The sequence below is a fragment of the Sorex fumeus genome, unplaced genomic scaffold (genome assembly GCF_029834395.1).
Source record: "Sorex fumeus unplaced genomic scaffold, SorFum_2.1 ptg000008l, whole genome shotgun sequence".
In the NCBI taxonomy this organism is placed as follows: domain Eukaryota; kingdom Metazoa; phylum Chordata; class Mammalia; order Eulipotyphla; family Soricidae; genus Sorex; species Sorex fumeus.
In genome coordinates this window covers 37241523-37258295 of record NW_026606065.1, presented here as the reverse complement: position 1 = coordinate 37258295, position 16773 = coordinate 37241523, and the positions used below count along the sequence as shown (strand labels likewise).

General features: G+C 36.6%; 1 protein-coding gene across 1 annotated transcript in view; it reads left to right on the top strand.

The window, feature by feature from the left end:
- Window positions 1-16773, top strand: part of GPC5 (glypican 5) — a 1003796-nt gene that overhangs the window by 331407 nt on the left and 655616 nt on the right. The window contains exon 3 of the mRNA XM_056109757.1: window positions 1985-2679. Within this exon, the coding sequence (XP_055965732.1) occupies window positions 1985-2679 (695 nt within the window). The remainder of the gene's footprint in view (window positions 1-1984; window positions 2680-16773) is intronic.

The window sequence follows — 16773 nt, the reverse complement described above, 5'->3', positions numbered from 1 at the left end:
ATAACTGGAAAGTCTTGTCTGAGTGACGTCTTTCAAGAGGAGTGGGGCACATACAGAATGATCTCTCATGTGTGAAATATAAAGAAGAATAGTGAAGGATCACAAATGACCAAAGGCAACAACATCTGCAAACTGTTCTACAGTCTGAGTTTACCAAGACGGGGGCTGTATGTATAATAGGTTGAGTAGGGATCACTCTGGTGGAGGGTGTAGTGTTGGAACATTTTATCCATGAAGCCCTGTCATAAATAGTATTGTACATCACAGTGACTGAAGAATAAAACAAGGAAAGCCTCTTTCATTCAACATGAATGAGTTTCAAAACAGAATCATGATCACTGTTTACCTGTGTGTGTTTTTTTTCCTGACAGTGCTGTTCCTTTTTTGTTTGCTTGTTTTAAAGTATGTGATGCACATTCATGTCACAGTTCCACTCCATTAGTAGTTCTCTCAGCACATCTGTCTTATATCATCTCATTTTATTCTATTGTTGCATCTCTTTGTGTAAAATACTTCATGGTTTGATTAATGAATTACTCTATGGTGTTTAAAAACCTAATTAAGAATAACGTTGACATTTGGTTTATGAGAAATCATTTTATAGACTATTTTATAATTGATTATAGATATGATCTAATGTCCTTATTGAGGCTAATTGTAAATTGTGACTACTAGTGTACCCAGGGTGGTCAAAAACTAGCTGAAATTAACATTTGAAATATAATCTTTAGTTACTGTTTACTACAACTGGCCTGAAATTGTAGATAAACTATTCTAATTTATTTCTTTAGAGAAATTAGAGAAACTGATCGGGAAGCATCAGTTACTTAAGGAAAATAAAATGTCCCACACTAATGCCTCTGAAAATTAGATGAGGAAAAATTGCAGAAGAGAGTTGAAAAGATTCAATCACACAACAATTTATTTTTATCAATCAATACTGCTCAAGACTTTCCAGTGCTTAGCAAGTTATCATAATCTAAGGATTGTTTATTAATGTAATGTTTTTCTTTTTTTTCTATTTAAACAAGTTAAAAATTCTGGTGATCCTTTATATTGCTTTTGGGAGTTGAGCCTCTTCTTTCATTAACCAGTGTGTAATATACTAGCTTTTGTTTTGAAAAATGTATATAAAATTCTATTGTTTTATCAAGGGCTGGAGTGATAGCACAGCAGGTAGGGCATTTGCCTTGCATGCGGCCCATGCGACCCAAGTTCGATTCCTCTGCCCCTCTCTGAGAGCCCAGCAAGCTACCGAGAGTATCTCACCTGCACGGCAAAGCCTGGCAAGCTATCCGTGATGTATTCGATATGCCAAACATAGTAACAACAAGTCTCACAATGTTACTGGGCCCGCTTAAGCAAATTGATGAACAACAGGAGAACAGTGAAGTGAAAGTGTTTTATCAATCAAATATGAATGTCATTGTCTCATAAATAATTTATGATAAATCATTCTCAGGGCCAGAAAGATGGTACAACAGGCAAAGCATTTGCCTTACATACAGCTGACCTGGTTCAATTCCCAGCACGCCATCTGGTATTCTTAACCCTGCTAGAAGTGATCCCTGAGTGCAGAAAACAGGGAATCAGTCCTGAGCACCATTAGGTGTGGCCAAAAATAGAAAGAAAAAAAGAAATTATACTCAGTTACACTAATCTAACCCCAAGTAGTCTAATCCCTGTGGAATAAAGTCAGTATGAAATTCCCATTAAGTAACTTCTTTTGAATTTTTATGTTCTTTAGAAATATTGCATTCTAGAGTGTTCATCTCTGTAAAACTAAGATGTTATACATAATACTGTTGACCGATCAAGATCCTTGGAAAAAAACTGTTAGTTTCATTAGACTGAGCATTCTTATTTACATCCTTAGGTTCGTTTCTATGTATTAAGAGCATTTCCTGTTTGAGACAGACGGATGAACAGTTTCGACATGAATACTAAGCCTTTTCCCTTTTCCCCAACCCTGGTTTTGTTGCAGAAACCCTGGAAACTCTCATCAGACAAGCAGAGAATTATACCAGCATCCTTTTCTGCAACACTTACAGGAACATGGCTCTGGAGGCAGCTGCTTCAGTTCAGGAGTTCTTCTTGGATGTCGGACTCTATTTATTTGGTGCTGACGTTAATCCTGAAGAATTTATAAACAGATTCTTTGACAGTCTTTTCCCTCTCGTGTACAACCATCTCCTTGAGCCTGGTGTGACTGACAGCTCTCTGGAATACTCAGAATGCATCCGAATGGCCCGCCGGGAGATTAGTCCATTTGGGAATGTTCCCAAAAGAGTCCTGGGTCAGATGGGGCGGTCGCTGCTGCCCAGCCGCACATTTCTGCAGGCACTAAATCTGGGTATCGAAGTCATCAATACCACAGATCACCTGCATTTCTCCAAGGAGTGCAGCAAAGCGCTCCTGAAGATGCAGTACTGTCCCTACTGCCAGGGTCTGACTCTCAGTAAACCTTGCATGGGCTACTGCCTCAATGTCGTGAGAGGCTGCTTGGCGCATGTGGCAGAGCTGAATCCTCACTGGCACGCATACATCCGGTCCCTGGAAGAACTGTCCAATGCCATGCACGGAACCTATGATATTGAACACGTGCTGCTGAACTTCCACTTGATGGTTAATGACGCTGTGATGCATGCTCAAGTCAGTGGACAGCAGTTATTGGAACAGGTAAGAAGCCGCTTCTGGTTCCTTGTTTAACTTTTAGTACTCAGGTATGATTCATGCACAGGAAAGTTTGTTGACTATTTTAATGTCCATTGCTGTGGACTTTACAATTATAACTGCTTTACAAGCACAAAATTTTTCAAACTAGTAGGAGAACACAACTGGTACATTATTCAATTAAACATTAAAAAAATATTTCATACCAAACATCTGCACAATGGAATACTATGCAGCTGTTAGAAAAGATGAAGTCATGAAATTTGCATATAGGTGGATCAACATGGAAAGTATCATGCTAAGTGAAATGAGTCAGAAAGAGAGGGACAGACTTAGAAAGATCGCACACACTTGTGGAATATAAAGTAACAGAATGGGAGAGTAACACCCAAGAATAGTAGAGGTAAGTACCAGGGGGATTACTCCACAGTTTAGAAGCTGGCCTCACATGCAAGGGCACCTCAGATAGAGAAGGGACTACCAAGTAAAGGGTATTAGGAGGGCCCCCGCAGGATGGGAGATGTGGACTGAAAGTAGACGATAGACTGAACATGATGGCCACTTAATACCTCTACTGCAAATCACAACACCCAAAAGGAGAGAGCGAACAAAAGGGAATTCCCTACCACAGAGGCAGGGTAGGGTGGAGGGGACAGGTGGTGGGAGGGATGCTGGGACCATTGGTGGCGGAAAATGGGCACTGGTGGAGGGATGGATACTCGACCATTGTATGACTGAAATGCAGCCACAAAAGTTTGTAAGTCTGTAACTGTACCCCAAGGTGATTCACTAATAAAAAATTTTTAAAAAATTCACACCAAGATTTTATTTATGCAAAACAGCATTTTATCCTCAAAGTAAAGTTCTTATAGGGTGGGTTCAGAAAGAAAGGATGAGCTTCAGGTTTAAAATCAAAATTGTCATGGATATGAATCTTTATAGTAACTTGAAAGACTCTTAGCCTTTCTTTTCCTCTTTTTAAAAATAGACTTTTTTGGGCACTTTCAAATATACAATACAGTATTATTATCTTAGACATCATACTGTCCATTATGTCCCCATTACTTATTTTTTCACTGGAAGTTAGTACCTTCTGACTTCTTCATTCTGTTTGACATCACCCTCATCCACCCCTCTTGTCTTTTGAGCCTCAAGATCCTCCTTGATGAAAAAGAGAATAATGATGCATAACTTTCACAGTATTCTATTTTAAAGAATATTTCTTTGGGAAGAAAGGCAATATGCATGCAAACTCCCAGGCATGGTACCTGCTTAAAAATAAGCAGGTGGGGGGGCATAGAGGGCAGTTATTGTTAGCATTTCAATAAAGCTATTCAGCTTTAAAATAGAAAATGCCATTTTTTTTCTTTAAATGAGGATGGTGTTTGAAGTGTTTCTTAAGGACACTCTAAAATCTGTCACAGTGATGGAGTGATGATTTTCCACAGGTGGTCTGTACCAAATCATGGTCTTTTCTTTCAAGAAGACTTAGAGAAGTGTTTGAAACAAAATCATTAAATCAAAGGAGATGAAAACACTCAATTTCTCCAACCTCTATAGAGCCATTTTCTCAAAATCCACAGACCTCCTTCAGAATAGCTCATCCATCCGGTACAGAGAAGTAAAATGGGCTTCTGCGGTTCTTCCTAACTCCATTCTCAGGAAATAAGCCCTTATACTTCTCAGCTCTAAGACTACACCCCAATACTGTTTTTCTGAATGAATAAACATTCTCTTCATCCGTTTTATAAGTCAGTTCCCTAATATAAGTACAAAAGAGAAATTGGCAACCTGCTTGACTTCTCTTCCAAATTTCAAAGACCTTTGCAAAGTCTCAAGAAGTGTGGAAGATAAGACTTCTTTAGAAACTTCAAAGGGACATCCCCCTCTAATGAACAACACTCTGTGTCAAGGCTTGGGGAGTGGGCAGTGAGTAAGCTGTGTTTGATTCCCGGTTCTGATCACTGAATGTTCTGTAGGGAATATACATAATGGTCCTGTTCTGGGCTTGTCCTGTAACGGTCTTGTCCCCTCCATTTCTCTAAAGATCTGAGACTTACACCAGAACTTTGAAGAGATACAATAAACTTACTCAAAATGAGGTATAAATTACAAAATTCCAAGTTTTGAATGTTCTGAAGAATTACCATTTCAATTCGGGAAACAAAATGCCTGTATGATACTGTGGATTTCCCAGAAGAAAACAGGGACAAGAAATGCGAAATTCATTTGACTTCACAGACACAGTTTTTTAATATGTATAAATGAATAGATTTAAAATTTGGTCTGGGGGCCACACCTGATGGTATTTAGGAATTATTCCGGGCTCTGCACGCAGATCACTCATAAGGGTTTATAGGGGACATTTGTGGTACCAGAGATCAAACACAGGTTGACTGCCTGCAAGACCAGCACCTTACCTGCTGTTCTATTTCTCTAAACCTAAATGAAGAGATACTTTTCAGACCCTTCTTTTATGTATTTTGAACAGTAAAGGGGACCTTTCTATATCCTTAAATTCTATCACATTGAAAGTGCTTTTTATATTTAAAAGACTATATAAAAAGCACAGGTTTGTAGTTAGAAAGACATGCTTTAATATTCTGAGTTCACCGCTCATTAATCTTATAGTCTGTGCAAGCTGCTGAAACTCTTTGCATCTCTTTTGTCCCAGGTAAGGAAGGAGCAATGCTTAAGAAAAGAATAAGTGGGAAAAAGCTCTGACATTCTTAGGGTCTTTGCTGCCTGATAAATTCTTTTTCTTTTTTTCTTCATAAGGCTAGCTATGGGTTGGGGAGAGAGAGTAGAAGGTGTAAGGTGCTTGCCTTACATGTTGCCAGCCCTGGTTCAACCCCCCAGAACTGCCTATGGTCCCTTCAGGGGCACCACCAGAAGTTATCTGCACAACCTCTCTCTGACCACTCTACTCATCAAATAACCATTAACAAACTTCATTGAAGAACAAAAAGCAATATCCATTGCTATTTTAAGGAATTTAAATAATCACTGTATATATAATTTATAAATATATATACAATTTTAGAATTTATATATGTGTGCTTTGTGGATTTTCAAAGAGCAATCTTTAAAAATGGCTTGATTTCATATATAGCCCCATAATCACCTTGAGAAACATTAATTATGAATAAATTGTTGATTCTTTTATAAATAAAACAACCAATACTCTTTTTTACTTATGGTGACAGAAGAAGGAGAAACTAACTTTAAATTCCCTGAAAATTGACTCATTAATATTTATTTCTGCCAGCTTCAAAGTGATTTATAAGCTGTTTATCAAGCTTTGATAACCAGTTCACACATCAATGAATTTAACAAATTCAAAATAGATTACTGGGGAGCTGGCAAATAATGACTTTCTCACATTCCCAAAGCAATCTCTGAGATCTGGTACTTCTAAGCCTAATTCTACGTAAATATATATTCTTACTTTAAGAAACCCGGAGGTACTCAGTGTTTTGGACTTCTGTTAGATGAATTTCACCTGGGGGAAAAGGTCCCTAGTTTCCTAAGGAATTTGTAAGGATCTTTCATTTGGTGGACCATCAGAGAAACACAATCTGAGTTACTAAGAGGTATCATCATTTTATAATTTTTTCTGGGAATTGAGGATAAAAACAATTTTAATAAAACATTAGCAGAGAGTCTGCAAAGTAGAGAGATTAAAAGCACAGATTCTGCTGTTCAGACTAAGTTCCATATTTGTCTCTATCACTTTCTAACTGTGATTTGAGGCATTTGAATATTTAATCTCTCTTTTCTTCAGATTTCCTGTTGGGGAAATGAAGCAATAGCAATACGTATGTCAAAAATTCTTGTGGGAATAAAATGAGCTTTCATTTTATTGTATTTATTGTACAATACTTAATTGTACAATATATATTTATTGTATAATACTTAATGTATTGTACATAGTATACTTAATGTATTGTACATAGTAAGCAATTAAATACTGGTAATTACCAGATTTGATTATTTAAAAATACTTGATTTCCCTGGGGGTTAATACATCACCAGATGAAAATGTCTTTAAGTGGTCAAATAAAATAAAAAATTGTAAAGGTTTTACTTCCATAATAAAAATATGGGCATTTCAGAATGCACCATAGGTATCTATAATGTATTTTTAATACAAAATGCATTAATAACTAATTCATAAAAATTATTTCTTTATTTTAATCATTGAATGATTTTATTTCAAAACCATTCATATTATGAGTACATATATATCTGTGAAGTAATGTTTGTTACTAATTTAATTTAGCATTTATTAATATAATTTAATGTTTGATTAATTAAAGGGACAAGAACACATAATTTTGGTTACTTTGAATATTACAACATAAACATAGAGTAAATATTACTATGAAGTTCAGCTGGATATTTATTCTTAACAATTTTACAATCAAATAGGTCTTTCAGCTTAATTTACATATATTAATAAGGTAAAATTTTCTTTAAATATTTAATAGAATTCCCAAGAAGCCATCTGTTGGTGTACTTCTTTTTGTTGTAAGGCTTTCTTTCATTCCTAATTTAATCTTCTTTGCATTTTTAATTCTTTTTCTCATAATCAAATTCTGATAGGTTCTGTATGTCTAGGAATTTAGCTTTTTCAAGTTTTAATGGGGGTAAAGGATAGGCTTGAGGGCTGGTGTTGACTTAGGCTATTCCTGGTCTGTGGTCAGGAGTGATCCTTGGTGGGGGTTGGAGGATCCTGGTATTACTCAGGCTCAAAAATGATATGGCACAATGCCATGTGAGGTTGATGATGAGGGAATGTTTCATCCTTTACTACCCATTGGTTGTATTTTAGCATTGCTCAGTGGGGAAGAAGGCACTCAGCTATTTCTTTCAAGGGCAATTGCTCCATGATGATAGTTTATATTCATATTTCTACCAGAGGAGAATGCACAAGATTCCCCAGTGTTGCCATCTTTAAAATTATCACCACACTTTTTAAAGTCCGTAATGGACCAGAGTGTAATTAACATCAATGAAAGTCCCATGTTATCTTTTAAAATAGATTAATCAATTTTTCCATCTCTTACCTGTGCACTATTAGTAAAGATTCAGCTGGGCGCATCTAAATTACTTTAGAATAGTTATGAACTTCAATTTTAATACCTATCAAAATTTAATTTAATGTGACTTGTACACACTGATGCACTCTAATTAAGATATGTTGTTGAGATAGCTAGGATCGCATTGATTCATCTGGTCACTCCACATGTACCTCAATCTGAAGAACAAAATCCTATCACATTAATGATGTATAGTTAGGTACCTCAATGAAACCTTTATGTACAAATGTAAATGGAAATTAAAATAATAGCCAGGATTAGTTATAATAAAATGCAAATTTGATTACATATCCTTAAAATATGATAATCATGTTCTTGAAAGATTACTCTGAGGCTATTGCATAAAAGAGATTATGGGAAAATAGTTGGGGGAAAATATAAAAAACTTCAGACTCCAAAATGATGCAAGTGAAATACAAAGACATAGGGGATGGGGAGTGGGAGGGATACTGGGATCCATGGTGGTGGGAAATGGGCACTGGTGAAGGGATGGGTATTTGATCATTGTATAATTGAAACCCAAGCACAAAGGTTTGTAAGTTTATAACTGTACCTCATGGTGTCTCACTAATAAAAATTTAAAAAATAAAAGAAATAAAAAGACATTGACATCTTAAATCTTTTAAATTAATAATTTGCGTTCTACATTAAATCTAGAAGTAGACGAGCATCACATGTTTTTAGTGACAGTTTATTGAAATATGTGACGAGGTGGTAAAGTTGATAGACTGTAGGATAGTACCACTTTTACAGTCATAGAAAGGACAATAAACTCTTCTTGGTAAAATAATATTCACAGTGACACAGAAAATTACATGAAATATTGATTTAATTCAAGGGACTTGACAGCTTCTGTGATATCACTGACCCTGGGATTTTCCAGAGAGATAGTGGGGGTAAGAGGAAGCCATGTGGGAAAAAAATTGTTTTATTAATCTAAAAGTAATTCCAGATATGCTGACTTGGCTTATTTGACTATGGTACATAATAGAATGAACTGTAGACAGATAATATATCAGAAAAATAAAACTAATAGAATATAAATTTGCTTTAAGTTGCAGATAATACAAAAGTCAAGAAGAAATTTCTTAGGAAGCAAATTTTGCGGGGAGCTTCCAAGCAATGTTCAGGAGGTCTGGGGTGGTCCAGGCACGCTTGATCAAATTGGCTTAATAGTTCAGCGCTAAAGTCTGAGGATTCTGTGCTGCTGCTCAGCTCCGAGGCACCAAGGACCACCCAGGTCACACCAGGTGGTGCGTAGGGCCTCTGTCATCCTCCAGAGCTGTACCCAGTGAAGCTCTGGGGTATTAAATGGAGGGACCGGGGTTGGAGACATATACGGCATGCTCTTATACTACTGTACTGTCTCTCCAGCTGCTCAAGCAAACCGTTTTTTTGTGAACGATATTCTGGGCTATAAATAAGTTAGATATGGACAGAATATATGGACAAGTGTTCATTTAATATTGTGCATAGATATAAGCATTATTATATTTACCTATTTTTTTCCAGATTCTTACATGGTGGGACAATGTTAAACTTGTGACTAGTATCTTGAACTGCACTTTGAGGTGTAACACAGCTGTTATAAGTTAGAATTTGACAAGAAGCAAAGGATGCAAGAACTGATTTTGTAACATGAACGAGGCAAGTATGGTTAAAGAAAAATCTAAAGACTCCAGTCAAAGAAGTCTAGGAAAATCAAGGGAAAAACTCTCTAAGCAATATAAAGAAGAAAATGAACTTTCATTAGACTACCAGAAGGTCATCTAGCACAACATATCACTCTATACAAAGATTAATTTGAAAGTTTTCACCCAATTAATTCTATAGACTTGTACTCTATAGACTGGCAAGACATTTGATATTCCAGATCGCTGCCAGTAAGCATATAGCAATAATTAGTGTCTCTCCTCTTAATGCTAAGCCCATTTAGTTTTTCTTCAAAATTGGAAAGAAGCAAAAATGATCTACCTAGAGGCAGTCAAAGAATAGTACTTTTGTCCTTTGATAATTTTACTCACTTATCAAAGAGCGATAGCACAGTGGGTAGGGAATTTGCCTTGCACACAGCTGACCTGAGTTTGATTTCTTTGTCCCTCTCGGAGAGCCCAGCAAGCTACTGAGAGTATCCTGCCCCACCTCAGAGCCTGGCAAGCTACCTGTGTCATATTCGGTATGCCAAAAAAAAAGTAACAATAAGTCTCACTTTGTCTTCCTGGAGTGAGCAGACACCATTTGGCTACACTAGCATGTGACAGGGACGAATGGAGATGTTACTGGTGCCCGCTCGAGCAAATCAATGAACAATGGGATGACAGTGCTGCAGTGCTATTAAAGAATATTGAGGTGCTTCTGTAATATTTTTCAGGCTCTGTTTGTAGTATTTTTCTCCTCAGTTATGAATCGGCTTATTATCTCATTCCTACTTTGGACAAACTGGCAGGCTACCGAATGTAGCCTGCCCACACGGCAGAGTCTGGCAAACGCCCCGTGGCGTACCCAATATTACAAATACCAGTAACAATGATGGGTCTCATTCTCCTAAATAGCCTTGAATAATCTCAGGGCTAGGATGAAGGAGACATTACTGGGGCCTGCTCGAGGCAATCGATGATTTGTGTGATTTGTGATGAATCGGCTTGAATCCCCCATCTTTTGGAGATTTCACATCCCCCGCCCTTCAATTGTGAATGACAGGGACAGAGCAACTGGCCAGAGTGGCTCTTTTTTTTACTTCCTACTGAATTTGAAATGATGATCAGCAGTGAGGAGCTTTCAAGATTCATGTACCTCATATGACAAATGCCCAAAACTTTTCAGGGACACATTAGACAGTAACCTGCATGAAATTCTGGATAAATACTTGTAAAATTGTCATTTTCGTTCTCTGATAAGGGTAGTGGTGTTAATAAATCTAGAATAGAACTGAAAACCATGCTTCTTTATTTCAAGCTCTAAAGAGGCAGCATCTTTCAAAGTGAAAGTCTAAGGATGGAGAGAGTAGAGTGAGTAAGGCACTTGCCTTGTCTGTAGCTGACCTGGGTTCAATCCCCAGCACTTCATATTGCTCACCTGCTACAGTGATCCCTGATCGCAAATTCAGAAGTGATCCCTGAGCACCACTGAGATTGGCCCCCAAGCCACACCTGAAATCAAAGTCTGAAGGTCTGTGTAAGGGAATCTATACAAGGAGCTCCAAGGAAAGTGTTTCTTCATGCATTCTAGTGGCTGGAATTTTCATCCTGGTGAATATTTCTTCAATAATATCTTTCTGTTAACTAAACTATCGGTGGTGCTTTGGATTGTGTCTGATACTCTTTTACGATAGTATCATAGTTTTAGACACCTTAGATATCAGATATTTCTTATTCTGATTCCAAACTTATTCTACCTTCTTTATCATATCTTCTTTCTAGACCGATTGCCCCATTCAATTCTTCTTCACATAGTTTCTTGTTCTGATAACAACTTCTACCCAACAGCTGCCTTGGTTTTTGGGAAGACTTGGGAGGAAGTTGGTCAGAATAGAGGGATCCTTAAACCTGACCAATGGAAGATTCTAGGCACCAGGAGTTTTCATTTTCTTGCCATCATATCTGGATTTTCCTTCTTCATCAGAGAAATGGCACAGTGAGGATTCCTGGCATGATCTCAGCTGTGTTCTAAATGCTCTTTTCAGAAAATTGGGTCTGAAACAGATCAATTTTTGAATCTTTAATGTCTTCCTTAATTTTTGTATTACATATACTATCAGACTTCTCTCAATGAACAGAACTCTTATCCTAGTAATATGAGCCTGTGAGTAGGCTACTTTAATAATACCAGTGACTCTTTAAATTTTTTTCTGGGATAATTCCTGCTTTATAAGAGTGTATTTGAGCTATGAGCTACTGATGTTTTAGCTGGTTTGAGAATATTCCTCTTTAAATTAATGGGGAAAATTCTCTGTGAATTCAATATTATAGAAATATTTCTTTTCCCTTTTTCGGATAGAATTCAGCAAGGACTGGATGCTGCTCCAGCTCTCAACTCTACCTTTCTACCTGGGTGTTTTCTAAATGCAGCAAAGCTTTCTTCAAGGATTTCCCCAATGGTTCTGAAGTACTTTGATAGTTTTAGCTTCCACAGTTAATTCTGTGTACATTCGCTTTCTCCCTCTTCTTTTCCCTTTTGAGATCTCATAGATTGGTATTTAACTCAGTTTCATAAATTGGCAGGCTCTGAACTCATCAATCAAGTGGTGTCTAGTTTCTGATTCCTCCATTAGATCAAGCACCTCAGTCACCACTAGTGTTGTTTTCTCCAAACCAACTGCCAAATGGCTCTTTTCCAGAAAGCTTTCTACCAGAGGCTTGAACTGATTCTCATTATTATTAATAACTTTCTGTGCAGGCAGGATTATCTGAGTCTTTCCCTTGAGTAACCTTCCCCACTCTTTTCTTCTATTGCTGAGATTCTTTGAAGGAAGTTTTGTGCTTCTCTGAAGACAGGCATTTTACTCCAGTGCCTCTGACGCACCCCCTCCCTTCGACCCTCCCAAAAGCTGTTTTTCTCTCCTGGTGGATTTTCAAAGCTACTTGAGGTTGCATTTGCTTGCAAGTGCCCTTTGCTGAGTTTATCTTGCTTATAAATTCCAGTCATTATACTGATACTCTTTTTTAGATTTAACTCCTTTCCAGACTTTCTCTAAGAATCTGTTTAAAATGTAAGGTAAAAGTGGAGCTTTCCAGCATTTAAATCTTGTTTGCCATGTCTTATAGTAACTTTACAAAACTTTGGTTGAAGTTGCGTGGTTTCTACATCTCATACTTCAAACATGTGTCACCCACCCATCACACTCACAACAGATACCTGTGTCCCTCTATGTAATCCATTTCCTCCTTCCTCTCTTCCTCCTTCACCCGTGACCTCTGGGAAACCTGATTCTGTAGTGTAAGACTAAGGGAACTGTTTTTATTTTGGTCTTGTCTGCACCCCATGTATAAGTGAGATAACCCTGCCTTGTGTTTCTTTTTACTACTTATGTCTCTTAGTATGCTTTCTTCCATGTCACTGAACAAAACTTCATTTTTTTTTGCTTTTTGGGTCACACCCAGCGATGCTCAGGGGTTATTCCTGGCTCTGCACTCAGGAATTACTCCTGGCGGTGCTTGGGGGACCATAAGGGATGCCCAGAATCGAACCCAGGTCGGCCATGTGCAAGGCAAATGCCCTACCCACTATGCTATTGCTCCGGTTCCAAAACTTCGTCTTTTTTAATAGCCAAATATGATTAAGTGCCATGTGAATATAGTCTTCAGTTACTTTTTTCTACTCATGTTTTGTGGGCTCTACACATGTGAGTTTTTTCCACATCTTGAATATTGTTACTAACACTATAATAAACATAGGTGTCCTTATAGCTTTTTAATTTGTGATTTTGCATGTTTTGGATAGATGCAAAAGCATACAATTGCTAGATAACATGGCATATCTTTTAAATATTTGAAAAACTTCCTTGTATTTGCAACCGATTACAATGTTTTCAAAGATTTGAGAAACTTCTACATGGTTTTCCAATGAGTTGAATCAATTTACATCTCTACCAACAATATATGATGGTACTTTTTCTCCAGATCAAGGCGAGCATTTGCTATTAGGTGCCTGTTTGGTAAAGGCCATTCTCACGGGTATGACATGATAGCTTGTCATCTTGATTTATGTTTTTCTGAAAATAAGTTATGTGAACATTTTTTAAATATGCCTGTTTCATTTGTATGCATTCTTGGATCAAGTGACCACTTATATCTCTACCCTCTTTGAGGATGATTTTGTTATTTTGTTGTTCAGTATTTTTTTAGTCAATTGTATATTTTGGACATTGTTTCTTTATCATGTGAATTTTTCATATTCAGTAGGATGATTTTTAATGACATTTGTCTGTTCAGAATATATTTAGTTTTATATCGTCCCATTTATTAATTCTAATTTTTGGTTCTTTGCTTTTGGAATCAGATCCTCAGCATATCACAGAAGCCAAAAGCATGGCATGTTTTGCCTATATGTTCTTCATTGTATATTGTAGTTTGGAGCCTAACATCCAAGTCTTTCATTCATGTTAGGTGAATTTTGATGAATAGTTTGACATAGTGATCCAATTTCATCTTCAAATTGGATTTAAGGTCTTCAGCTTTCAAAGTAGAAAATCTCCTTAACAGTTTTATGTCTTTCCTTAGTAGCGCAGATGCCCCCTGCAACCAGTTAATCTGTGTTTTACCTATTTTTCACAGTAATAAAAAAATTTTAAGCAACAAGACTTCTACTGTAACTAGGAAAGCCACCTTCTCTCATAGCATTTCTTGGAAATCTCATACTGGATTAAGCATCTTTCTAACAGGGTGAAATTTGGACCATGTGATGAAAAAGAAAAGAGTACAGATAACTGAAAGTCTGATATGGTCTAGTCTCAGAATTTTTTCTCTCTCTGTTTTTATTTTTTAGCCACATCTGCCAGTGCCTGGGACTCACTCCTGGCTCTGCACTCAGGTAGAACTCCTGGTGGCCTCAGGGGGCCACAAGAAATGCTGAGGACTGGACTTGGGTCAGCCTCATGCAAGACAAACACCCTGCCTGCCATACTGTCACTCAGACCCCTCTCTCATGAATGTTGTCAGGATCCTTCTCTACTTCTCAATGAAACTTTTGCCTACATTGGATTATTTTCTCAGGCATGTATTGCTCAAGTGGTAAACACCGTAGAACATAAAATGTCCAGGCTCACATCTTTCGTTAAAGCAAGAAAAAATATATAGGATACATTTCTCATAATCTCACAGGCTCTGCTCATTGATGTGTTTGGAGCTTATTCCTCTTTCCTGTGACATTTTGTGAAACTTTGATGGTCACCTTTGGGTCTTTGTCCCACTATGACATCACATGAAGAGTGGGATACCTAACCATACCAAAAGGGAGCTGGAGGGATGCTTCCAGAAAATAATAGGCGAGAAAAACAGAAGCAGAAAAATCTAGACAAATAAGCAATGAAGGATATATTTTCATGAAGAATATAACCCATAATGAATATCTGCTAGAAATGTGCCAAATAGTATCAATAAACATGTCCCATTAAAGCAAGCTACAAACTTAGTAATAAATATATAATAAAAGATAAACCATAGCAAGAATATTAAACTGAAAAATGTTAAAATGATTCCATAATTCTAAGAGCATAATGGAATTACATGAGACTTTGCTTGAAAATTCAGAAATTAGACATCAACACTTTCATCTATTACACTCAGCAAGTTAGTGTTTATGCACAGAAGGAAATTTTATATTTTTAAATAAATAAATATTTTATATTTATATATGTATATGACACCAATTAGTATAATCAGGCAGCATTTCATCAATAAAAATCAGCTGATAGAAATACATAGGACCTGTTAGAGTAAAGTGAGTAGGACATACTTACAGGCAGTCTACTTGGGTTCAATTGTTAATTCCACATGTCTGCCCCCACGTTGCCAAAACTGATTCTTGAGTGCAGAACCAGTAGTAATCCCGAGCACTGCTGAGTGTGACTCAAAATTTTAAAAAAAATGAACAAATGTTTTAAATAGACATCTTGTAAGAGGATAAACATATTGATAATAAATATATGAAATGATGACTTACATAATTAGCCGTTAGTTGCATGCAGATTGGGGTTACAATGAAAAATGAGATGTAAATTCACATACCCTAGATTGCTATAAAATAAAAGATAATAACATGTAATGATGAAGGTGTGAATATATTTGAACATTCAGCATTGCTGTCACATTTGCAAAATCATGGTCTCACTTTAGAACACAGTTTGGCAGTTTTCATAAAACTAAACTTAGTTGCTATATAACCTAAAGATTACAACCTAAGAAAATAACCCAAGGGACTTTGAAATACTTGCTCACAAAAACTTTACGTATGGATATTTATGGCAACTTCATACATTAGTCAAAAAGTAGAAATGACGTAAATATTCATTAATTCATGAATGGATACCCTGAAAGTTTATAGTCATGCAGTAGAAAATTATTAAACAAGAAAATAAAAATTGAATGCTGCTAAATTCTAAAATATGAGTCCACAATAACATACATGTTGAAGATGTTAATAAAAATGGTAAATATAATTCTCTAATATGTAATTTCCAGAGCAGCAAATCAATTGAGAAATAATGTGAACTAGTAGTTATCAGGGACTATGAAAAATGCTGATGCATATATATTATTGGGAGAGAAAAACCCTGATCTTTTCCTTATAGGCATACTGTTGTGCTGTCAGTATAGTAAAAATAATTGAATTGAACTTTCTAAAGAATTTTAGGGTATAATAATTATATAACAGTAAACTGTTATAACATGGTAGATGTATAATTTTGAAAATTGACTCATACAAACTGAAAACTAGTATATTACATTGAATAATTTTCACTTATAATAAGGTTTGTTCTTTTTTCTTGGCATATGCTTTTTGAGGCATTGAGAATTTACAGGAACAATGTGTTTTCACTTGTCATCCACATGACATGCTTAAAACCTTCTTAAATACTTAAAAAAATATTACTGCCATGATAATGATTGTCTTTAGAGAAAAAGGCACTGTAGCACTGTCCTCCTGTTGTTCATCAATTTTCTCAAGCGGGCACCAGTAACGTCTCCATTGTGAGATTGTTGTTACCATTTTTGGCATATTGAATACATCACGGGTAGCTTGCCAGGCTTTGCTGTGCGCACAGGATACTCTTGGTAGCTTGCTGGGCTCTCCAAGAGGGGTGGAGGAATCAAACCCAGGTCAACCGTGTGCAAGGCAAATGCCCTACCCAGTATGCAATCGTTCCGGCCCAGAGAAAAAAGCATTCTACCAAAATATAAAGATTATTGCTTTTTCCACAGAGATATGCTTTCAAACCTTGGAAACATCTTTTCTCATCAAAGATAATTTGGGTCAGATTAAACTTTTTTAATCAATTCAT